Source organism: Bos mutus, chromosome 20, assembly GCF_027580195.1.
Source record: "Bos mutus isolate GX-2022 chromosome 20, NWIPB_WYAK_1.1, whole genome shotgun sequence".
Classification (NCBI taxonomy): domain Eukaryota; kingdom Metazoa; phylum Chordata; class Mammalia; order Artiodactyla; family Bovidae; genus Bos; species Bos mutus.
The window spans coordinates 25,764,876-25,789,796 of record NC_091636.1 but is presented as its reverse complement, the minus strand read 5'-3'; the positions used below and the strand labels follow the sequence as shown (position 1 = coordinate 25,789,796).

At 38.9% G+C, this 24,921-nt stretch overlaps 1 protein-coding gene across 1 annotated transcript in view; it reads right to left on the bottom strand.

Moving 5' to 3' along the window:
* MAST4 (microtubule associated serine/threonine kinase family member 4) overlaps positions 1-24,921 on the bottom strand; it is a 617,121-nt gene that overhangs the window by 58,406 nt on the left and 533,794 nt on the right. The window contains 8 exon segments of the mRNA XM_070357543.1: positions 87-219; positions 2,915-3,016; positions 5,015-5,224; positions 7,082-7,157; positions 10,605-10,619; positions 10,621-10,760; positions 17,209-17,287; positions 22,529-22,598. Of these exon segments, the coding sequence (XP_070213644.1) occupies positions 87-219; positions 2,915-3,016; positions 5,015-5,224; positions 7,082-7,157; positions 10,605-10,619; positions 10,621-10,760; positions 17,209-17,287; positions 22,529-22,598 (825 nt within the window).

The following is a 24,921-nucleotide window of genomic DNA, read 5'->3' as shown; positions in this document are numbered from 1 at the left end:
AAGGAAAGATTTGCCACTAATGAGGCCATCAATGAGGCCATGATGCATAAGCAGGTAAAAGGTCAACCCAACCAGGTACTACTCACCTTCCAGAGGATCTTTATTGAGGCCAAGCTGGCTAATGATGTACCTGGGAATGTCAGTTTTAATACCCTGTCCTTCTTTGGCATGGCCTTCTGCTGCTTCCAATAGGTAGTAAAATTCTTCAGGATCAAATTCCTAACAGAAGACAAACACAGATGTATGCTTCTTTGAGCCAAAATTGTCTAATTTTTATTACATAAACCCCATTCACAGTGAAATTGCTGGATACATATGGTTGTAAGTTATTTATACTGAAAGAAGGCAAAAGGATTACTTCATTTAAAAAGCATATAATTTTCAGGTTATATTCAAAGACTAATCATATTCTAAGACATTTAAATACTTGGTAACCTAAAGATAATTTCCATTTCCAATTTCCTTGTAATGTGACTTTGAAGGTACCAGGCTCCACTTAAGCTATCTATCCTACTAAAAATGAACAGGTCTGAATTTTTAATTGTGCCATTTTAGAAAAGCTTTAAAAATCCATGAATCTCCTCCAAAGAGATTCAGTTTCTCTCGCTGCACAAAGAACCTAAGAAGAAGCAATATGAGAACGCATTTTTCGGAAAAGTTTTGAAGGAAACTCTTTTAGTGTAGAGGTGTCCAAAAATATTAGAAAGAAAAATCTCAAAATTACCACTTCTATCATGGAACTCTAAAATTATGCTATTAATATTCACATGATATGAACATTAAGAAAGAAAATTACAAAACTTGTACTTCCAGTTACCTCTGTGTAAAAACTTGGTAATATTCTCTTAAGTAGTTTACCTTTGGCTGGCTGCTGCCTCTAAATGAAAAAGCACGCTACAAATGGAGTAAAGCCAAACAAAGTCCACACTCAGTACCCTTTGCTGCTGCTGCTGCTGCTAAGTCACTTCAGTTGTGTCCGACTCTGTGCGACCCCATAGATGGCAGCCCACGAGGCTCCCCCGTCCCTAGGATTCTCCAGGCAAGAACACTGGAGTGGGTTGCCATTCCCTTCTCCAATGCATGAAAATGAAAAGTGAAAGTGAAGTCGCTCAGTCGTGTCCGACTCTAGCCACCCCATGGACTGCAGCCCACCAGGCTCCTCCGTCCATGGGATTTTCTAGGCAAAAGTGCTGGAGTGGGGTGCCATTGCCTTCTCCGTCAGTACCCTTTACAGAAACCTAAGACCAGAGGCAAGGCAAGATTGGAACTACAGGCCTAAGATGAATGGCTGGGAGAAATAGTCCCTAAAATTCTCAAACTCCAGTTTCATCTGAGCTTTAAACAGCTCAAAAAGCAGCTCACTTGTTTCTATCTTTGATAGGTTACATGGACCTTTACAGCTTCTCTTCTGATTAAGATTGATTCCTGTAAAAAAAGTCATTTCCTCTTTAAACCAACATCTCTCTTTGCATGTCTGCTGCTGTCCAGAGAAGCAGATTTCAATGCTAAATGGTATTTCCCCCAAAACTGAACAACTGCAGGAAGTACAAGGCTGTGGTGCATAATTCAAAAGGTACAACACAAAGAGCAGGGAAAAAACCAGTCTTCCTTCTGCCGGTATCTGGCAGTCACATGGCTCCCTCCTCCCAGAGGCATCCGGAGTATTTTGCTTTCCCTTTATTCTTCCAGAGACACTCCAGTGCTGAGTGGTGCTTTTGAGTCTAGGAGTCTAAGAGTCCCTGCATTGATGGAAAGACTTCCTCCACCATACGCCTACCTTTCTCCTCTAGACTTAGCCTCTACCACATCTCACTATGCACTGGTATAAGTTTACGAGGCTGTAAACGTTCACTGGTATAAAAAAACCCACACATGTTAATTACAATAAGAGTAAAACCAAACTAATATCACCCAGTATGTATATGTGTGTACATGTAAAATTCTGAAAAGCTGTATTGTGCACAATGTTATAAATATCAATACTCCAACCTTGTGAACTTAAAAGTGAGTTTTGATACTACTTGAAGCCCCATGAAACTATTCTTTTATTTGAACCCTCATCTTTGTTCACAGTGTTGACTGACATTTCAATAAAACAACGTAAAATAAAGATTTTCAAACAGGAAAATAGTCACTGACTAAAGAAAGTATAATTGATAAAATAAACTAATTGTGGAAAATCTCATTCCTTGAGGTCTGGATAAGGCCCTACTGTATTCTCCAAATGGGCTGCTGCTAAGCCCTTATTTCAAACATGAAACACTTCAAAAGTAAGAGTTATAACCACAGGTTACCATTTATCCTAGCTCTGATTTCCCTTTCTCTGCACCTTGGCATCCCCAGAAAAGTGAGTCACAGTGAATGTCTTGAATGAGCCCAAACACAGAAATTATGCTGAGATAAAGTCAAATGCATTATTTCATGATCAGTTTTTTAGGTTTGACCAGAATGTGATAACAACCATCTCTTAATGCAACACAAGTCCTAGAATTTTACTGAAAACCAGGGAAGGAAAGCACAGATGCTGTCATAAACATTCATGAGTTGCTGTTCCTCTTGACCCTTTCTTGGGCTTCTTTGGTGGCTTTAGACTGTAAAGAATCTGCCTGCAATGTGGGAGACCTGGGTTTGATCCCTGGGTTTGGAAGATCCCCTGGAGAAGGAAGTGGCAACCCACTCCAGTATTCTTGCCTAGAAAATCCATGGAAGGAGGAGCCTGGCAGGCTACAGTCCATGGGGTCTCAAAGAGTGGTGTGTCACTTCACTCTCAAAGACTGAGTGACTTCACTTCCTCTTTCTTGACTCTTTCCATTTAGCTCTGTCTCTGAAGCCAAATGCAACTGGAGCTTTCAGGTAGTCCCTGTTTTCCCACAGTTAACAATAAATAACAAAGTCACCTCGAGGGACAACTCACCAGGCACTCTAATAAGCGAGCAGGGCGGGCAATAACAATCAGGATCTTTCGAACTAGTTGTTTAATAAATGCCAGCTCTCCACTTTCTGAACGATTGTGAGCCTATGAGGAAGCAATGAAAAGAATGATGAGACAGTTGCTCCATTAAATGGGAAAGAAAATCAGCAAAGCATGCTAATTAGATAACTGAAAATATTCAAAAACTAAGTGACTTAGAAAATACTTCTAAAAGATTGATAAGCAGACATTATCTCTACATAAACGGACACTACTAAACGTCTAGATCTACAAAATGGCTCCATTAGCTACATTTTAATTGCAAAACGTTGATTTATTCTCTGCGTTAAAAATCAAACATTAGGGCCCTTAATGTGAGCCATGAATGAAGGAGACATTAAAGGTTTATGACATATCAAGTACATGATACAAGCAGAGTGGATAGTTGATGAGGAACCTTGATTTTCCACATATAACTGGAGAAGCTGTATGCTGCTTACGTCAAATGTTAGGTGAATAATTAAATCAAAGGCGACTTTCCAAAATGTAGGTTGAGAAACTATATACAAGCAATAACAGAACAGTCAACATTTAAAAGAAAAAAACAAAGAAAATGACCACTGGGGAATGATTATAAAATAAAATGTGTTTAAAGACAACCAACTGGCAACTATAACTATAGATCCTGATGATGCTCTTTATGTTACACGTATATATACTCCTCTGCCCAAGAGAAAAATTTCTCTAAAAGTCAACAGTTAATCTATTATATGGTGCATTCAGATGATTTTTTGAAACCCTAAGATTTTTTCTAATTGCCATGAAACGGCTTTCCAAGTCTATCATATAGAAACAAAATTAAGTGGGGTATTTCAATGTAAATAGCTTTGGCTATGGATTCAAGCCTTCACAGAGAACGCCTATAAGGAATGAACCACAGAACTTAACTGCTAATTATAATGATATCCTGATACAGAACTGAGAAATTAAGGAAAAAATATCTCACAGAGGTAAATACATTTTTATCGTAATTTACAGTAGAATTGGTCTATGACACATTGGAAACTGACAATAAAACTCCAGAATACAGTGTTCACACAAAGATAGTCTGAGAAAAACTGCCTCTGTGGGCTACAAAAGGTTGAAATGTGAGAAATGGGGACAGAGCACAGAACTCTGTTGGGAGGTTTAGATGGGAAAGGGAAGAAAAATAGTGGCTGCTTGTCAGAGAGGACTGTCTCATCTTGCCACAACTGAATTCAGTATGAGCAAGGACAGATGGATTCCTAGAAAACTAGGATGCCAATATTTTCATTCAGTTCCATGCAATTATTTACATAATCATCCTTAGAGAAAACCACCTACGGTTTTATTTACATGGGCATAATGTATGCCTATGGGATACAAAAATACAATATATCCAAATATACAGGCTAAACAGGTTTTACTTGCAGGCTGGGGATGATCAATTTAAATCAGGACAGCAATATTATGCACTAATTCCATCCCACCATGCACACTCCCTTCCTGTCTTGGGTGTTATCAGGAGCTAGGCATGCAAGTGTTAGGCCTGGAAGGGGCCTGTGTTTATCTGTCGTTTTAGAAATTGAATATTTTGTTAGAAGAAATATTGACACCAATGAAAATGTAAGTTGCCATTTACTACCCTATACCACATGCAGGTTAATTAATAGGACATATGGCCTGAAAGAAGCCAGCAATTTTCCATTTAGCTTTTCCAGATATTAGAACTAGATAGCATCATCAAATAATGCACATATATTCAGGCAATTTATAACTTTATGGTTAAAGAGGGGGAAAAAAATCACTGCTTCAGAATCCTTCACAATCCACTTCTCCAACAGCCATAGATTGCTGGGTCCCAAGGTTCCTGTAAACGTTATTACATTAACTTTCTATTACTCTAAATGTTGACTGGAATCAATTTATAGCAAGTAGCAATCAATTTTTTTCTTCTTCTTTGCTTCTCTGTAACATGAACTCCATCTCATGGTTGAAACTTGTTAGGCAGATGCACTCATAAAATTTGTCTTTTTTCTGGGTAAAAGCAAAACAAATCAAAAAACTTTATAAGGTCCATACCTCCTGTAGTAACTTATCTAATTTGTGCTGTAATTCAAGGAAGTATCGTGAGGTGATGAGACCCTGGTGGGATTTATCCAAACAATCGCGAGCCAGTTCGATAATCTGATGGTGAGTGAAGCTGAGCACTCCATCTGCAAGGGGGAGAACGTGGTCTGGAGAGTAGCTGGTGATGATCTCCTTTAGGCGCTCTTCCATCTGAGCTGTAGCCTGTTCTCAGAAGACATGCACACACAGACATAATACAAGGAAACACAAATAGGTAAACAGCACAATCATCACATTTATCTAGGATTTTTGGAGACCTCTACAAGTTATCAAATAGAATTCTAGAAATTAAAATTTAAAAGAAGCCTCACTTCTGTATGATACTATAAAATGCCACATACATATATGTCATTATACATGTGTCAAAACCCACAGAGTATACAATGCAGGAGTGAACCCTAATGTAAACTATGGACTTTGGGTGATTACAATGCGTCAGTATTGGTTTGTCAGTGGTAACAAATGGACCACTCTGGGACCAGGGGTGTGTAGGGGGTTGTTGATAAGAGAGGGTTGTGTATGTATGGGGTCAGGGAGCATTTGGGAACTCTCCATACTTTCTGTTCAACTTTGCCATGAATCTAAAACTGCCTTAAAAATATAAAGTCTATTTGAAAAAAAAAAAAAGAAGAGGAAGAATAAGCCTCACCAAGTGGAAAAAGAGGTATATATGAGAAACTGAATCTCCCAGGGTGATAATTACTTATTTTCTATGCCTTATCAAATGTAAAATGGTCCATGTAAGCTTCTCCAAATAACTCAGGATCTGTGAATTGCTGTGCTGTCATTTCAGATCTTGGGCTCTTTCAGATAGTTCGCTGAAAATATCAAATACTTACAGCTCTGTTTTTACCTATTCAAAAATCAGAACTGAAGTTAGAGTTCCATAGGACGGGCCAACAGTTTGCTCTCTTGGCTGTATTTTAATGTACCAGGAACAAGCATCTCACACCATCAGTATCCTTTCCTCAAAAAGCTACATCTTGGGCACAAAGGTCAAAGGGATTCCCTTGACAACATAAGTCTAAAATTTCCTTCTCAGTTTTTATTTCATTCTGTGGGATCCCCGATTGCCTAATCAATATTCCTTGCTTGCATTTACTGTATATCCTGGGAGATTCCCTCTGTCTCCTGTTCCTTTCTAAAACCCTAACCAGTATTCACTGGTAAAGTCAGGATCTGTTTCCCTGGTGAGCAAGTGACATGTGATAAATGGCCGAAACGACCGTAATCAATGACATCAATGTTGGGTTCATTACAAATAATAAGTACTCTACTCCTGATTTATGAAGCCGAGGATTTCCTTTTGCTCTCTTGCCTAGGGTTACAGAGGTGATAAAGGGAGGAACGGGGACAGAATGGAGCGACTGTTTCTCCCAAATGCGTAGAAACACGCTGGTGGAAAAGCCATGGAGACTAGGTGATGGGGACGGCAGACAGCAGCTCTTTGCAGCCAGGGCAACTGGCATCAACCCATCTCCAAAGGCTCTCTGGTTCAGTCCAAATTCTACTGGCCCGTCTAATGGGGAACACTGCAACTGGACTCTCCTTCTGAATAAAGAGGATTAGACTTATAATTGCTGAAGAGATTGGAAGCCACAGAAAAGAAAAATTAGGTGAAAAAAGTAAAAGACTTTTGTGACATAGACCGATCTACAGGCTTCTGAGGAAGCGGAACAGTCTCTGCTGGACCAAACGGCAGCAGGCCCAGAACGGGCAGAAGGAGCCCCAGGGGGAGCCCCAGAGTCTAGTGGCCTTTCAAAGCAGACGCGCATGGAGCATCTCACCAGCTCGTCACACTGGGCAGGTGAACCAATGGGATTTACTTTACAGCCATTTCAGTCCACAGACTGTGTGGCTAATTCTCAGCAGCTTTTAAAAATGCTTAGTGATGTTACCTTTCTAAAGAAGGTTACAGTGCTATTTTATGCGAGTCATGACTGGACCAGACCATTACTTCCCTCAACAAAACCACCTTACAACGTTTAGATGCTAGACATCTTCAATTCAATTCATTACCTTTGGGAACCTTTCTTTGTAGACATGGTTCATCATAATTATTTCATGGTCACAGCAGGCGGGAGAACGTCCAGGGCTGCAAGCAAAGCAAATTACCCTTTTAAACTTGCCACAGCATGAAATGAAAGTAAGTTTTTTATTTATAAACAATGGGTTGCAACAAAAGTACTATGCAGCCTTTGTAAGAAAAGTATATTAGGTAATAAACTACAAAATCAGTCATTAGCATGCACACACACACACACACATACTCACAAACACAGAGAAGCCCTGAATACCATTCAAAAAGAAAGCTCCAGAAGTAGAATGCTGAAAATTCACTATAGGTGCAATATAAAAGTTCATAAAACATTCTTAAATTGCAATTACATTTTGTATGTAGCGTGTACTTGTGTGGTTCCAGAAACCACTGAATGAACTGGGATATAAAAGAGTACAAACAGCAATGTCCAGGACACGCTGCACTGTCTAATTTCACACTGTTATCATACACCTGCGCTCTGCCACGTACCACTGAAGAGATTTAAGAGTTTTCCACAGCACAGGTGTCACCACCGAAATCCATTTTCTAGCTGGGGTTGGGATGCTGAGGCAGGCACCGTGTGCAGTATCAAACAGAGGCACCCAACTCTGAGGTTTTCTTTTTATTTCAATAGTAGGCTCCTGCTCCTTCCTAGTGCCAACATGGTTGGGCAACTGCAGTGTGACCTTATGTATTCCTGAGAAGATATAGCTGCTTGCACTAGCTATCCTGTGAACTCCTTTCATAATACCAAAAATGGCACCCATGTGGTAAAATACAATGGCTCTAAATGAATTCATAACATTTTATTCCGTATCTCAAAATAATCTTCTGGCTTACTTCACTCTGTATAATAGTCTCCAGTTTCATCCACCTCATTAGAACTGATTCAAATGTATTCTTTTTAATGGCTGAGTAATACTCCATTGTGTATATGTACCACAGCTTTCTTATCCATTCATCTGCTGATGGACATCTAGGTTGCTTCCATGTCCTGGCTATTATAAACAGTGCTGCGATGAACATTGGGGTACACGTGTCTCTTTCCCTTCTGGTTTCCTCAGTGTGTATGCCCAGCAGTGGGATTGCTGGATCATAAGGCAGTTCTATTTCCAGTTTTTTAAGGAATCTCCACACTGTTCTCCATAGTGGCTGTACTAATTTGCATTCCCACCAACAGTGTAAGAGGGTTCCCTTTTCTCCACACCCTCTCCAGCATTTATTATTTGTAGACTTTTGGATCGCAGCCATTCTGACTGGTGTGAAATGGTACCTCATAGTGGTTTTGATTTGCATTTCTCTGATAAAGAGTGATGTTGAACATCTTTTCAAGTGTTTGTTAGCCATCTGTATGTCTTCTTTGGAGAAATGTCTATTTAGATCTTTGGCCCATTTTTTGATTGGGTCATTTATTTTTCTGGAGTATAGTCTGGAGACTATTATACAGAGTGAAGTAAGCCAGAAGGAAAAACATAAATACAGTATACTAACGCATGTATATGGAATTTAGAAAGATGGTAACGATAACCCTGTGTACGAGACAGCAAAAGAGACACTGATGTATAGAACAGTCTTATGGACTCTGCGGGAGAGGGTGGGAAGATTTGGGAGAATGTCATTGAAACATGTGAAATGTCATGTATGAAACGAGATGCCAGTCCAGGTTCAGTGCACGATGCTGGATGCTTGGGGCTGGTGTGCCCCAGGGGGGATGGTATGGGGAGGTTGGGAGGGAGGAGGGTTCAGGATGGGGAGCATGTATTTTTTTAAAAAAAAAAAAAAAAAAAAAAAAAAAAAAAAAAAAAAAAAAAAAGAATAAAAACAGTGGCTGGTGACTGAGGAGTCAACTGCGTATAGGTGATATGGCCAAAGACGATGGCCCTTTTCAGCAACCAAAGAGATGAATATCCCTCCAATTTAAGTACCCTATAATGAAGTGGCAGGGGGGTGTCAGGGACCCTTAAGGGTTAAGTTACTAGAAATCCACAGCTTCATGGACTTACACCTTGAATAGTCACATCTTTTTTTTTTTTTTTTTAAAGCACAAAGGTAAATAGCTTTATCAAACTAGCTAAATGCAAGCAAACATCAATCAAAATTGAAGTGAATAATATGTTTGGAGCAAGTTTTATAAGCAAATAAATTATTAGAGGCAAAAAAAAAAAAAAAAATCTAACATGATTACATCATGTGGCTACAACCCTTCTCAGCAAACTGATGTTCAACTGAATACCTGAGAAACTAGGTTTCATAATAAACCCTCCTATCAATGCAGGCCAGTTCTATACACCATGGAGATCTCATATTCTGGAGGACCCAGAGATGGACTACCTGCTCCCCCTGCAGAGAAGGACCTGTTGTCCCAGCTGCTGGGGCTGTAGAAGCCTTCAGCTGTCAGACCCCTTGGACATGGCCTCAGATGCAGAGTCCCCTCAGGCTTCCCCTGTGGCTCCATGGTAAAGAATCCACCTGCAAGGCAGGAGCCACAGCAGACAGGTTCAATCCCTGGGTCAGGAAGGTCCCCAGAAGAAGGGAATGGCTACCCACCCCAGTATTCTGACCTGGAGAGTTCCATGGACAGAGGAGCCTAGTGGGCTATAGTCCATGGGGTTGCAAAGAGTCAGACACCACTGAAGCAACTTGGCATGCATGCAGAGCCCCCTCACCCAAGGCCAAGTCCTTCCCAGGGTACTACATCCCAGGACTGAGTGGAGATAGAAAGGAAGGGTCATTTGGTCCAGAGGGACAGCTCTGATGGGTCATGTCATCCTCAGAACTCCCTATGGAGTTGGCTGTGGCTGTTAGGCCTGCACTGTGGCTGGACTTCTCTTCTGCTCAATCCCACTACCCACTCCTTCCCCCGACAGGTGTAATTCCCAAGCACTCCTTAATAAATATTTTTGTCTCTCTGTTAGAGTCACTCCAGAGGAACGAAACAGTGACGTCTATTATTTTCTGAGACGAGGTCAAAATAAAACCAGCCCTATTCAATGTCAAATGGATTACATTTGGCTTGACAAAATACAAGGGACACAAATTCCTAACGGCTAGCTCATAATCCTGGAGAAAGTAAGACTTGTGATGAGAAGGAAAACCCCAAGGCCTGGGTGGATTTTCGTAAAAAGGAATCTGAATTCCAAATGTGAACCTGAACACGCTGCCCTTCCTTTTTAGCCAAGCTTCTTTGTAAAATATTAATTGATGTAACACCATAATTAAATGGTCTTGAAATGGCTAGAAGTTTCTCAGGAGGTCCTTGTAGTGCACTATGGTTTCTGTTACCACAGCAATTAGTAACTTGTTACGAATTTAAAAGAAAAATAGTAAGAGGCAGTTTACTATATCACCATAGATGCAAAAAAAAAAAAAATATCACACTACATTTATAGTAATTCATAAACCAATTAACACATATATGAGTTAGAGGACCAAAAGTCTTTCCCTGAAATGGTTGAAAAGAGGTTATCCAACTAATAAAAAATTTCAATCAGGTCTACATACCTCAAACTTCGGGAACGGGCGCATGGGTGTGTTTCTGCATCTGTTCTCTGTGGTGATGCTTTCAGTGGTACAAAAATGTTTTGATAAGAAGTGTAATTCATCTGGTGTCGGTTGATACGGTAACTGATGCAACTTCTCCTGGGAGGAACAGGATGACTACAACAAACCAAAGTGAGGTTTAATGACTACATCAAAGAGAAATGCTTTAAATGAATATTAGGTCACAGCACTAAATTTTGTTATATCACCATTTTATACTGCATCCTTTCCATGTTATAATGGCAATGAAAGTGGAAAGGGAAGTCGCTCAGTCGCGTCTGACTTTTTGCCGACCCATGGATGGTATGTATACCTTGATGTGGTCTCCAGAGGTCTAGATGGCTACCATATTTTATCTCGGTTGTCTACAATTAACTCAAAAATTGTTTACTCTCTGAAGAAAAACCAGGGTCTGAAGATGGACGGGACCCAGTCAAAACTAGAGCAAGAAAGTGACAACTGGAGTAAGAATTTGGGTGCAATAAATGACAGATTAGTTCTCAGTTGAGTGTGACGTCCTCGCTTCTAACACTTGCAATTCGGGTAAGTAACATAAAATTAATTCTATGATGTATATTCGTAAGTGAACTCTATGATGTATAATCATAAAGTAATAAGGCAATGAGATCTGTCTTTACAAAGCATGCTGTCCTTTGATCCGATTATCATCGATACGAGTCCTGGGTAAAAAGGGGATGGGAAAAGAAAATATTTGTCTCACTAATGCCATTGTTTTAAAAACTGGGAATTGGAAATTTTTTCTGTGTTCTGACTTAACGCTATTTTCTTTTTTAATAGCTTCAGTGGTGTTGAGTTTTTTTTTAATCCCTTGAACCTAGATGTGCTCTTTGAAAATCACTCAGCACTTAGAGAGAAGTAAGGTTGAAAAGGAGAATGGCTAAACAACATGGCTTTTAATCAGTCTGAGAAATGTAACTATTAAACAATGTGATTGCTTATTTGTTTTTATTGAGAGGTAAACTCTTTAAGTGATTCTAACAAAAGAAATGAGAAATATTTGAGTAATGGAAACACAGGTAGAATAAGCATATTTTGAAAGATACCACTCATTTGAATATTCCATTCAAGCAGGTTTTTTTTTTTTTTAAAAAAAAAACTGCCACATCAAGAGCACACTTCATAAACACTGCACCACTCCACTGCAGTGATTAGAAATTAATAGACTAAAGCTTTAAAATATCCTTACACCTTGAAATTATAAAATGCTTTCTAAGTACATACTAAGACAAAGAGGAATTTTTACAATGTAATGAGATTATTTTATAAACTATAAAAATGAGAACACTGCTAGAAAGACATCTGAGGTAAACCAAAGCTCTAGTCATAAAACACAAGTCAAGTCTTAAATACTGTCACCATGAAAAAAGAAACAAAACGCACAAAGTCAACTCAAGACATCAGTAAAAGAATAAGAACAATCAATGCCAGCAGGAGAGAAGCAGCAGCCATAAAAGCAAAGATGATGAAATCAGCAAACGGAAAACCGGAATTAAGAATCTGTATATATGTTTCAAAGGTAAATCAGTGTACACAATTATGTAGCCAAGATTCAAAAACCCAGATGTCTATTCATAAATTCCCAGTGATAACATTTTGGTGGCAAACCATCAATTGAACTGATGAAAAGTCATTTAAAATATGCATTTAATCCAGTTGATGTGAATGTTAAATCAGCTTTGCCACAGAAATATTAATGTATTTGATTCTGAGTTGCTGGCCCAGTTGTGGCTGGGCTGTTATGTACAGTACAGGGAGGACCATGTTAACTTTGTCAAATGTGAAAATTAATTCCAGAACCACACCAGACTTAAAGAGTAAGGCATTATGAACCTGTGCTTGCATGAGAAGGACACAGTGACTTTAGGGAGTGATTCCCTCTGAGGAGGGAAGAGAAAAGGCCTGTGCAGGAAGGGCTTTATTTCCACTTTAATATTTTATTTATTAATCAAAATAAAAGTTTATGTTAAAAATAGCTGTAGCAAATGTACTAAAATGTTTACAGGTGCTAACTCCAACAGGAAAATTTTGTCATTATACCATATACACAACCATGTGACTGAACTCCACAGCAATGTGCCCAGGGCTTACTGATGGGGATATGTTAGAATGAACGATGAGGTGGGAAAAGTATTAGAGAAGTGAGAGGCAAAGGGCCTCTCTGGGGAGACAGCGTCCCTCCTCTCAGCTGGGACAAACGAGGTGTGAATGGGAAAAGGGCGACAGTATCCGAGTGACACCGGATGAGTTTATGGAACAGGGAACAACTGGAGGCTCTCCAAACGGCCTGGGAATTCAAAAGGTATCAAACAGGGCCCCCTGAGTGAGTCACTAATGGACGACAGAGGGTCAGTCCAGGAGTCAGTTCCAGCAAAGATCGGGGACTCAGAGGCGAGCTTGTGACAGAGGCTGCAGGCGCTGTCCCCAGGACCTCACAAGCTTACTGAAAAGATACCTCTGCTGGTCAATACATCCTTGGAACAGCACTTTTACTAGAGTTTCAAGAATTAGTTTGGGATTCCTCAATATATTAAGTCCCATGACTTTATATTTCTAGCATGCTCTCTAAATGTGGTGCCAGTAAGTCTCATCACCCAACTAGTTTGCATATATAACTTCTGACTACATCATAAATCAAGTCCACTTTCAAAAAGTGAAGATTTACAAAAAGAACTGTGCTTCTAGTTCTCAAGGCAATTAGAAGAGTTTCCCCAAAATGTTGTGAGCAATGATATTCAAATAAACTAGTTTCCCAAGATAAGCATTTTGCAAAGGACAGTATTCGTATGTATGTGTAGTTTTCCACTCAAAGTAATATTATTTTATAGTCAGACCTCATATTTATAAGTATTTATACTCTTATTTTTATTCTTTCCCCCAGCATAAAATAATTTATCTGTGAGAAATATATAGGAGATGTCTTCTGACTGCTATAATTCCATATTACTTATTTTAAAATTAAAAATTATAATCTGAATATTACTTTGGAAAAGTTTCTCAAATTAATTTTAACTACAAAACTTGAAATTAAGAGAAGCAGCAATACTAAATATCCTGAGGAAGGACTGATTAACTTCATATGACCAAATCTTTTCAATTTCAGAATGAAGCATTTTAACATTTGGGAATTTTGCAGTTCTATAATACCCAAAGGACATGGTATTTACATTTCAGCATTAGCAACTTTGGAACTCAGCTAACAACAAATATCTGTAAAACTTAAGCTGTATTTTCAAAGTGTTTGTGATTTTATCCATATATATTCTGTGTTTTTATTTAAAAAATACCCAAAATCATTTCTAATTAATTTAATCACAACCAGTTAACCCAGAAAATGAGATTCTAAAAGTGATTCAGGTTAGACTTAAAAAAGAAAAAAATGCAACTTCTGAGCAGCTTTGCACAATTTTCTGTCCTAACATTTAAAGGGCAAGAACATAAAGAAACTGAAGAAAATGAGAAGCAGCATTTCAAATTTTCAATTATTGTTTTTATCAATAGCCAATAAGGAGAAAAAAAATAACTGAACTTGTTAGAGCACCTACATTTCAAAAATCTATTTCAAATGTATTTTCAAAAATACATTTCAAAAATGACTGTAATTTTGAAAGTTACAATTTGATTTTGAAGGGGAAAAGAGGAATACAAGATCCACAATTATATGATACCACCTTTTCCAATAAAATAAACACCTAAGAGAAAAGCTGCCTTACCTCTGGGTAGAAGCTGTTAGAAACACAATACATGTGTGTGACTAAAAATTGCCTCAGAAAGCTGCTTCTTCAGGCATATATGTAAGTCAGGGACAGCAATGACATCATGACAGATGGTCAGGTCAGATTTATTAATTATCAAGTTTGGTTTAAGCAATACCTTGTGAATTCCTTTTTTAAAAAGTCAGGTGCCCAGGGTTGAGAGGCTTACTGTATTCTTATTGCTACAACACAGGGGTTAGTACACAGCCCCTCAGTTCATTCTCTGTGCCTCAGAGCTTTGAGCCATAAAATGATGAAAACAATGGCAACTACATTATAAAGTATGTTTTTACAAATAAATGAGACAATTAAACAAGTCAATTAAATTTTACAATTTATATTTTTTCATTTTTTTTCAAATTTTTCATTTACAATTAAATGAGCCAATGCACTATAAATAGTGAGACTAGGACCTAGCACATAATAAGTGTTTATAAAAATATTCTAAAGTTTGTACCAAATGGGGTCCACGTCTATGTAGCTCACCCTCGCTTTTTAGATTCACTTTTAAAAATGACATATGATTTAATAGCTACAGACAGAAAGAAGAAAGATCCTGCATGCTCCCCTGTTTTTCTTGCAAAAGAGAAACTTCTATATCCAAACTATAATAAGACTTGACGGCAGGGCAAAGCAAGGTGATATAGTTAAAATAAAAAGGATTTGAAGTCAAGAAAGAAGATACAAATCTGAGGCATGGGGATGATTCAATGAGAGAATGTAGGAGAACAGGAGAAGTACTCTGCTTACTGGTGGTTGGCTTCTAACTGGAGATGCTCGCAAGTCTAGGGAAGAATACCACTTAAAATTCTTATTCTTTTTTGCTTTCTGGTCAGTCAGTTTCAGCAATCATTTTCACACTGTGGTAGCTAATGCTTTCAAGATCTAAAACATGGGCTAATGATAAACAATGCTACTTACTGACACACACAAAAAAAACAAGGCTGACTTTGTTTACCATTATTTAGTGACAATTCTATCCACTGAAGCCACTCAAGAGTTGTGAATATCCTTTCCTGGATGTGAGGCTAAAGTGCCACTGAAACTATTCAAGGTTGTCAGGATGTGTCAAAAAACGATCTAAATGGGCAATTAACTCACATACCACAACACAATGGAATAATGGATAGGAAAATAAATTATTGCTCCTCAAAAAAATATTATAAGAAGATGGTAAAAGTAATCCAACAGATTTTAACAGGCCAGTATTTTGCTCTAGAAAACCCATGTTACATTGCATCTGGAACTCTGGAAACAAAATATAAGGCACTGGTGATATCAATTAAAGTGTATACATTTAATCACAGCTTCTTTTCAATTCACCAATATTAAGTGTGAACCTATATGCTTAGCACAGTCCTGGGGTTTATGGGGGAGGGGAAACATAGATACCCCTTTGCGATAAACCAAAGATTTTGACAAAATGAAGATGAGAATGACTCAGAAGTGGCTCTAAAACCATCAGGTCCACGTTCCTGGCTGGTACAAGAGCTTTCAGACTGCTCCATTAGGTACTTATTGATTGACCTACACCATATCCTGCTGCTAAGCTGCTAAGTCACTTCAGTCGTGTCCAACTCTGTGCGACCCCATAGACGGCAGCCCACCAGGCTCCCCGTCCCTGGGATTCTCCAGGCAAGAACACTGGAATGGGTTGCCATTTCCTTCTCCAATGCATGAAAGTGAAAAGTGAAAGCCAAGTCGCTCAATCGTGTCCGACTCTTAGCGACCCCATGGACTGCAGCCTACTAGGCTCCTCCATCCATGGGACACCATATCCTAGGTCCTTCTAAATGACCACCAGCTTCTAAATCTAAAGCTCTGTAGAAGGGGAGGTAGGGAGGGGAGGGATGGATAGGGAGTCAGGGGTTTAGCAGATGCAAACTATTATATAAAGAATGGATAAACAGCAAGGTCCTACAGTATAGCACAGGGAACTATATTCAGTATTCTGGAATAAATCATAATGGAAAAGAATATAAAAAAGAATGTGTATATCTTTATGTGTATAACTGAATCACTTTGCTGTACAGCAGAAATTAACACAATATCGTAAATCAACTATACTTCAATAAAAAAGTAAAGTAAAAAAATAAAGCTCTGTAGAGACAAATATCCCACAATATCACTAATTTAAGTGGAGAAGGCATGTATCTAAGCCACTGAATCACTTTCAGTAATTGCTAGGGCTCTTGTTAAAATGTTGTAGTTTGCGGCAACAGTATCCTTCTTCCTCTATCCTATTTCCATGGCTTCATCTTGTCTCTGTATTGATCTCAACCTACTGCTAAGTTCTTTTAATCTCTCCTTAAAAGAAAGTTTTTATCCAGAAGGTAAAAATTTAAGGCTTGCCATTTCTTTTCTTTGAAAGAGAAAAACTAAAAAACAAAACAAAACAGAACTCTACATCTAAGCCATACAAGAAAAAAATGACCCAGGCCATCAAGGTTTAATGGCATTTTCAGTACTAATATCACTGGCATGGAACCAAAGCAATAAAACCAGATTGTGTTCCCTCCCCTACCCCCAAACACCAAATGGTATTAAAACAAAAGCTCCCAGTCTCCTCCCAACTTGTGATCTGGGGACTCGCTCAATTTGTGCACCATAATTTAAAAGCTTGCAGCAAAGAGTATGTCCTTTTTGTGTTTGTCAGCTCATCATTTGATGTGAAGCCTACTCGGAGGGGCAGACATGCAGAATTTATCCTCTCCTCCCCATCAGGGAACACCCAGAGAAGTGCTGCCCATGCAAGAGCTCTGGGGTATACAAGAGAAAAACTGGGCACTTACAGAGACCGTAGAGCTGGGAGTGTTTGTCCCATAGCCAGAGGAGGGGAGAGAAGCCAAGGACCAGCGGCGTCCATCAGTCCTGGGGAGAAAATGCGATTAGCTTAGGCCAACACTGGAGTAGGGTTACACGGGAACCCCAGGGAAACCGAGTGTTCTTAGTCGAACAAATGACGCAAACGCAGTCAATGAGGATGTGGAAATGTTCAGCAAGGGCCAGAGTAAACAAACATTATACAGCAGGTTGACTTTTATTTAAACTGAATCAATACACCCAAACAAGTAGAAAGTGAATGGGTTGATCCATATTATTGATCTCTCACTAATACACTTTGACAAAATGAATACCAGGGATAATTACATTGGTCGGACTCAGCAGATTCAGATGAATAAAAATAGAAAGGCAGGAGGAAAACACTCCTATGTGCAAACTGATAACTGGGGCCACGATCTTTGGAAGGGCCTGGATTCCAGCATGGTATAACAGCCTCTGGGGACTCCCACCGCATCTTAAAGACTTCCAGCTTATTACTTTCAAGAGAACAATCCTACTCATAACACCAAAGGAAGGGAGGATCAGGGGGCTCGTGGCCGGCTCAAGCCTTAAGTGGCAAATAACTTTAGCACTAAGAAAGTGACTGACCTTGTGTTCACAATCTCTTAAGAGTTATTACCTTCTGACATGACCTGGCTTTACAAAGTGTTCCAGTAAATGCCTCTTTCAGAGTTTATGAGTATGCGGCCCAGCTCTGGCCAGTGACAGGGAGCGAAGAAAGAAAATTCTCCACTCGTGGTAGATGCTAATGCAGAGTAGAGTGACCTGCGCTAGTCACAGAGGTGAAGCTGTCAGGAGTCTTAATAGAATATGGTTTTTATCTCCAAATGGCAACAGGATGGATAGCTTCTGGGTTGAACTCTATAGTTATTAATTGGGATCATTCCAAAGGTCTCAGATGAGTTGTCAAAGCAGTGAAGACAATCCTGTTGCTAAAGTAGGATTATTTTATTATAAATAATAAAATGACTATTTTATTAGCAATTTTGAATAGGACTATGCCTTCAAAATCACATAACACAGTGAAGACAAATATACACACATTTGCCATGGGGAGAAAAGGAAAAACACACTTTTCTAAAGAGCTATACTGCATTCTTTGACCATATGTAGCCTTTTGTAACTCATGATTTATACTAACTTACCAAGTGAGAGATAAGAGTAGACCAAATTGACCACAGACACATTCACTATAAGGGGACATCAGGGAATTCTTCAGAATTTGACTTGAATTTGAGAAATGTGTCAATCACATGTTTATGTAGAAAACTGACATCTTAGCCTAAACTATAATCAAGGGAGAATATAATCATAGGCCACAATGGATGTTATTTTTACCTCCAATAAACGCAAATGGTCCTCAAAGACAAAATGAGAAATTCAAGTGGATAAATCACAGAAGTAGTACAATGTTAAGATTTTAGTAAAATTTACCTGTCAATTCTGTGACCATGATTGGAGTACAATTGAATCAAGTATTTTTTTTTTTTTTAGAAGCAAATTAAGATGTTTGTAAATGTATCAGATAGAAGGAATGAAAATAAATGCCACAAGTTCTCCAGAAATAATTTTATACAATTTAAAATGTTAAAAGATTTAAGAAGAAACAAATTCTAATAACATGTTTCCAAAGACAACTGACCATCAATTAAATGGACACAGGTTGGTCCTGGCTTATTTGGCTAATTATTACGGACTTAAGAACCTATGCCTGGACTCTCTATTTTAGACACTTCCAATTTTTAAAAGAATATGGCTTTCAAAGAATTATTCAGTCCATTTAATAGCAATTATCAGAAACTAGTCTTTGGAAAGAGTGAGGGACACAAGTTCCCCCACCATGATTCTGCTTTGTGATTCATTAACTCTCCTTTCCCTCAGGTATCAGTGAACATATTTCAGATGAATGAACAACTCCAAGAGGAGACATGTGCTTATTAGTTCTGAAGCATAAATTACATTTGCTTACTCTGGAAAACACATGACTAGAAAGATGTTTAAACAAGAATGTGCTCAGTACTCCGTACAGCCATGGACCAGAAATCATTTATGTCTCACAAAGTTCCCTGAGTTGTCTGTGTCTATTTACTCAAACGGAACACAAAGGACCTTGCATTTTCATTACCATGACAACTGCACATGAGAACTTCGTATATAACAACACTGTATACATGCTCTAAGAGACAGCATGCCCTTTTTGAAGAAAGCTATCCACAGAAGTACAATTTGGATCCCACTAATAACGTTTTCTTTCCTTTGTAGCAGCTACCAGTACAATGTTACCTGAAAACAAAACTACATTCTTGCCAAAGCCACAAGGCTTTTTTTTGAAAAGTGTGTTTCCTTTGTGGGTGGAAATTTCAATGTTAAACTAAATGGAAATGTAACATGAGAAAAACATCTGATGGGAACACAGGCTACAAAGCGACTAGCAAAATCAACAACAACCAAAGCAAACAAACAAAAACAACCGGCTCAAAATCCACCCCTCCCCCCAAGCCTCCATCATTTCCATACTAACCACAAAAAGTTAGATTAATATGGTGTACGACAAAGGAAGAAGGAAAAGTTCCAGTATCAACCTGGCTATTACAACTGTATAAAGAGGAAGCAGATTTCATTATTTGTTTGTTGTAGTCATCTGGCATGATACATTTTATGGTCTACTTGATACTGGAACAAGATGAACTATGCCAATATAATGTAACCAGAGTAACTTCAGCCCACCTGTGCTCAATGAGTGTCTCATGACCTGACCTCAGCGGGCAAATCTGTTCCAGTAACTTGTCTATGGAGATCCATTCTGATATTTCACCTGATAAATAACAACCAGGCAGCCAGGAGACATCCCCATTTATTCAGGGCTCTCTTAATATTTCTAAGAATGTGAAAGCAATGCATGACATGTAAACCTCTACACAACTTCTAGGGAAGGCAAACCAACGTCATCACCTCCATTTTACCACCAAGGAAGACAACATTAGGTAACTCCACAAGCAGGTGGATGTAAATCAGTATCCCAGTTACTGGTTTGGTGTGCTGCAGTCAACGGGGTCACAATCTGACACGACTCAGCAATTGAATAACAACAATCACAGCTACTAGCAAAATACAAATATGTCTCCTTGTTCCAGACAAAACCCACTACACTATGACATGCATTTTCATCCTAGTATTTTAATCCAATTCTAAAAAAATTAACTTGATAATTTCACTCTCAGACACATACTAGATAGTATGGAAAGCAACTGTGTGTTGTCTTATTTCCCAGTCTTAACTGCAACTAGTATATTACCAGGAGATGAATACTGAGGGGAATTCTCACACGTTATAAGTAGGGTCAGAAAAGATTCCTAAGTCCGACCTTTATCCCTTTACCCAAGAATAATTTTTAAAACAGGGCAATCTCTTCCATCTGTTGAACTGAATATACAAAATAATAAAATGTGGGACTCCCCAAATGGCATTACTTGCTAAGGTCTCAGAAATGATACCAAATGGTAGGGAATGGAGACCCATGGGTTGAATTTCCATGTTTCTTGAATGAAAAATCAACTTTAAAATGGAAGAGAAAGATGCCAGATGTTAAAAACAGGCCAATTTGAGTTTTCATAGAAAACACAGGTTCTGTTTACTTGAATAAAAGTTTAAAAAGATGATCACTCAAGTCCTAATCTAAATTAATACTTTTTGAAGACTGTGCAGTGAGTTCCATCTGGAAATTGCTGCAAAATGAACCAGAGGTCTCTTGTGATAATTTTCTGTTACGGTTTACAGCTTATTTGTCAAAAATTAACATGCCTGGGGGTTTGTGTATTTTGTTTTTTTTTTAATAGCACAGAAACCAGAGTCATCTGTCCTCTAGTCGGCCACTCAATTATTAGGTTCTCTTCATTTTTATAAATCTGGCAGGATTAAAAGACTGATTTCAGTCACATCTAAAAACAGGCTATGAGATGTGCATTTTCTTTTTATTTAAAGTAATTAAATGCATTCCACCACCACCTCCCTGCTTTTTTTTTTCTTTTTCTTTTTCAAAGAAACGTATTTTAAGGACTATGCTGTGTTCTTTTTTAAACCAATTTTTATAGGATTTCCCTTTTCATTTAGAATAGTAGCACCATCATGAATTAATATTCATTGGACAAACAAACACAGGCTTTGTGGAACCAATTAATTGTCACATTTTCTTTACAGTGCTTACGGGCTGTAAGAGGACTAAAATAATCAAAGTTGGAATTGGGGAAAACCAGGGTGTGGGTCTCAGAAAGTTCCTTGGAGATCACATCTCAATTACTTCTTGTCCTCCCTATGGGGAAGGCCTGGTACACATAGGCATTTACCATGTGGTGGGGAATGTGTGATTAGACAAGAGAATCTTAATTATCAGGAATTGCGAATACACTGTAAGCAGATCCTTTCCTCTGGACCTAGTAACAGAAAACACACTCCGTGATGACACATGGCAGTGATGACCCTGCAGGTTTGCACATTAATGTGTTAAACCTATTTTTTTAACCTACCTGTATGTCTTGATTAAATGTTACTTTAATTCATTTCAGGGTATGATTAGCTCTCTGAACAAAATTTAATACATATGCAGGACATTCGGACTATAAAAGCAATTCATTCCGAATATTCAGAAACCTGGCTAAAGGGGCAATTTTGTCTTCTGTGTGTTTTCCCTGGCTGGAAGAGGAATGGAGGAAAGTGAAGATATGAATGTGACAGGGAAAGTACACTAATTTCACACACAGAAGAGGAGGCTGTGCAGACATCTCTGACTGGGAGAAATCACAGTAGGTGATCCCAAGATAAAAGCTTTGGTAACAGTTTGGAGTCCAATTCTAACTAAGAAAGGAAGAGAAAACACTCAGGAAAGTCACTAAATTGCTGGCTTAGTGCTCTCAGGGAAAGAGGCATCTTAAGAGTTTATACCTTGTGATCCCAAGTAAGGCCATTTTTACTTTTATTTATTTTTGAGTGTTTCAGTAACAATGACAACTGCACCAGGACACATGGATGAATTATAATGTAAGCTCAGATAAGTCAGTAAAAATCTGTTGAGCATCAAAAGCATGTATGAGACACTACACTGGGGATGGGAGAAAAGGTGAAAATGGTTTCTTCTGCTCTTAATGGGAGCCCACCATCTAGGGAAGAACCAAGGGAGGCATCCATAACTCTAATGGGGAGTGGAGGAACTGGGGCAGGGAGGAGGGTTTCTCCACACAACACTTTATCATTCTACTCACAAAAAGTTCTTACCTCCGTGCAAATGAAAAATGAGCAGAGGCACTGGGGGAGAAATTTCTTGGACTATCTTGAGGGCTATTTCCTGTAGAGAGAAAGAAGAAGAAAAAAAATGACATGAAGATTTAATTCTTGTATCATTAGCTACATCCAGAACACTCTTCTCTTTAGCAGTAGGCTTCTGTACACCTTTGTAAAATGTTCATCTCCTCAAAAACTGCTTGCGTTTTATTTGGAGGGGAGGAAGGGATTGGCTTGAGTTCCAGCACAACTTTCCAAGGGTGTAATATATGAATAAACAAACCCATGTCACCAACCAGCAGACGTCCATATATTGCATAATGTAAGTATTTCAGTCCCACAGAATAATGAATACATACATATGTCTTGGTTCCTGCTCTTCCAGATGTTAACATTTCCACAGTAGGATAGACAGAGAAGATAAGCTTCAATTGGGAGGGTGAGGCTTTCCGTTTTAGGAAGGCAGCCTCAGTATTTTTATTTACCGAAACAGAATAAAAGTCTGAGTTCTCAATAAATCCTCATTTTTCAAAGCACACATGTTAAAGGCAGAAATGTCAGAACAGGGCATAAATACTGGGGAGAACCCCAGCAGTTCAGACCTCAAACGACCCAGCCTAGAGGCCCAGAAGTATCTTCTTCAATAGTCCCTCTGCTCCTAGGCAGCTGAGGGGGTGACTGGCCAGGCTGCCTGGAAAGCCACAGTCACCCAGCGGCTGGCAGAAGGTGTCTTCCCCAGGTTCTTACGTGGTGGGTGGAACATGGATGCTTATGTAAGGTGACAGCTCGTCTGGAGGCTTGCTACTTTCCCCATCAGAACATGCAACCTGTTGCTGATTATTGGGCAAGCTTGACAGGCAGCGGGTGAGGGGAGGCCCAAGGCAGGCCAGACCACCCTGCTTCCCTCTGCATGGTTAATTAGGCTGGCAGAATGGCCTGAGGACCGGATGGGACTGTAGCCGGTTTAAACAAGGAGGTTAGGAAAGGCTGCAAACAAATGCTGCATGTTCTTGAAACACAGAAAATAAATCAAGAAGACATGTTTAATCCTTAACAGCAAGCCAGTGTGCCACATTGCTGATTTCACACCGGAAGTGACGATTTGTAATTAGGTGGAAGGAACATAAAATGGCACCTAGCCATAAAGGTAACCAATTTATTACCTGTGTGCAAAAAGAATAGATTAACACATCGAAGGGGCTAATTTCAGTGTTACCTTTACTTCTGGACTGGCTGCACCTCTACTGAAATTTTTCAGTTAACTTAAAGTTGCAGATTTTATAGTGATGGCATCAACAGATGCCATTAAGTTTATGACAGACAGCACAATTAAAGTCATTTAACTGGAAAGTGCTGAAAAGCCCCTTTCTTTATGGATAGAGAATCAAGAAGCATTTTCCCCCTGCTGCAATGAAATTTATCATGCCTTTGCATCTGTTGTTTCTTGGGCCTCTAGAGAAATGGATTCTGCTTTTGCCATCCGGTAATCCAGGACCCTTTCTGTCCTTTATCTACACAGCTAAATTAAATTCTTTGAACTTCTCCCAACAGCCTTCATTCCCCCAGCCCCTCCCCTAGTTAGTTTGCGCATTGCTCTTCATATTCCTTAAAAGGTCTTGATTTCAAGATGGCTAGAAATCTTGTTTCTAAAGGGAAACAGGTCAAATGCCAGAAACCTCTGGGTTGATTTTGTTTTTATTTGGGGAAAAAAAAAATTGGTTTGTTCACACCCCACACAGAACAAACTATCAGTAAATTATGAGAAACAAAACAACTGATTGAAGCCAAGGCATTTTGAGAACAATCCCTACTACTCTAATCCCTGAGAATAAATAATAAGGCCAATAAAACTTGGCACCAAATTCTTAGCCCTGTGTTCTTTGTAAAGAGAACATTATATCTGGAGATTATATGAGATCAACCAGAACAAGTAGAGGGAGCTTATTAAATATTTTGAAGAATCTGAAGGAGGCAGAAACAGGAATTATCTTAAGAACCTTTTCACTTTTACAGATTTCAACAAGCGGCCCCCCAGGACACCATGTAACTTCTTACAATATATGGTGGCCCATCACACTGACGATGAATGGGCAGAGACAGAGATAGAGAGGTAGGTTAATTTAACTCCACTCTTTAAAAAAAACAGGACAAAAAGAAAAAATCAGGGCTACCCTCAACCATTTCTTATCTTGGGTTTTGCCTTCTCATTCTATGTGGCCTTTCCAGGCCCACACACTGAAAACATTCCTCAGCTCCAAGTTATATAGCCATTTGTATTCTCCTACTAATCACAGATCTCTCTTCTTGTTTCTGGGCACACTGAAGAGCTGGTTGAGATAGAAATACACACATCCCACATTATCACAAAGGCCCTTATGTACAGTGGG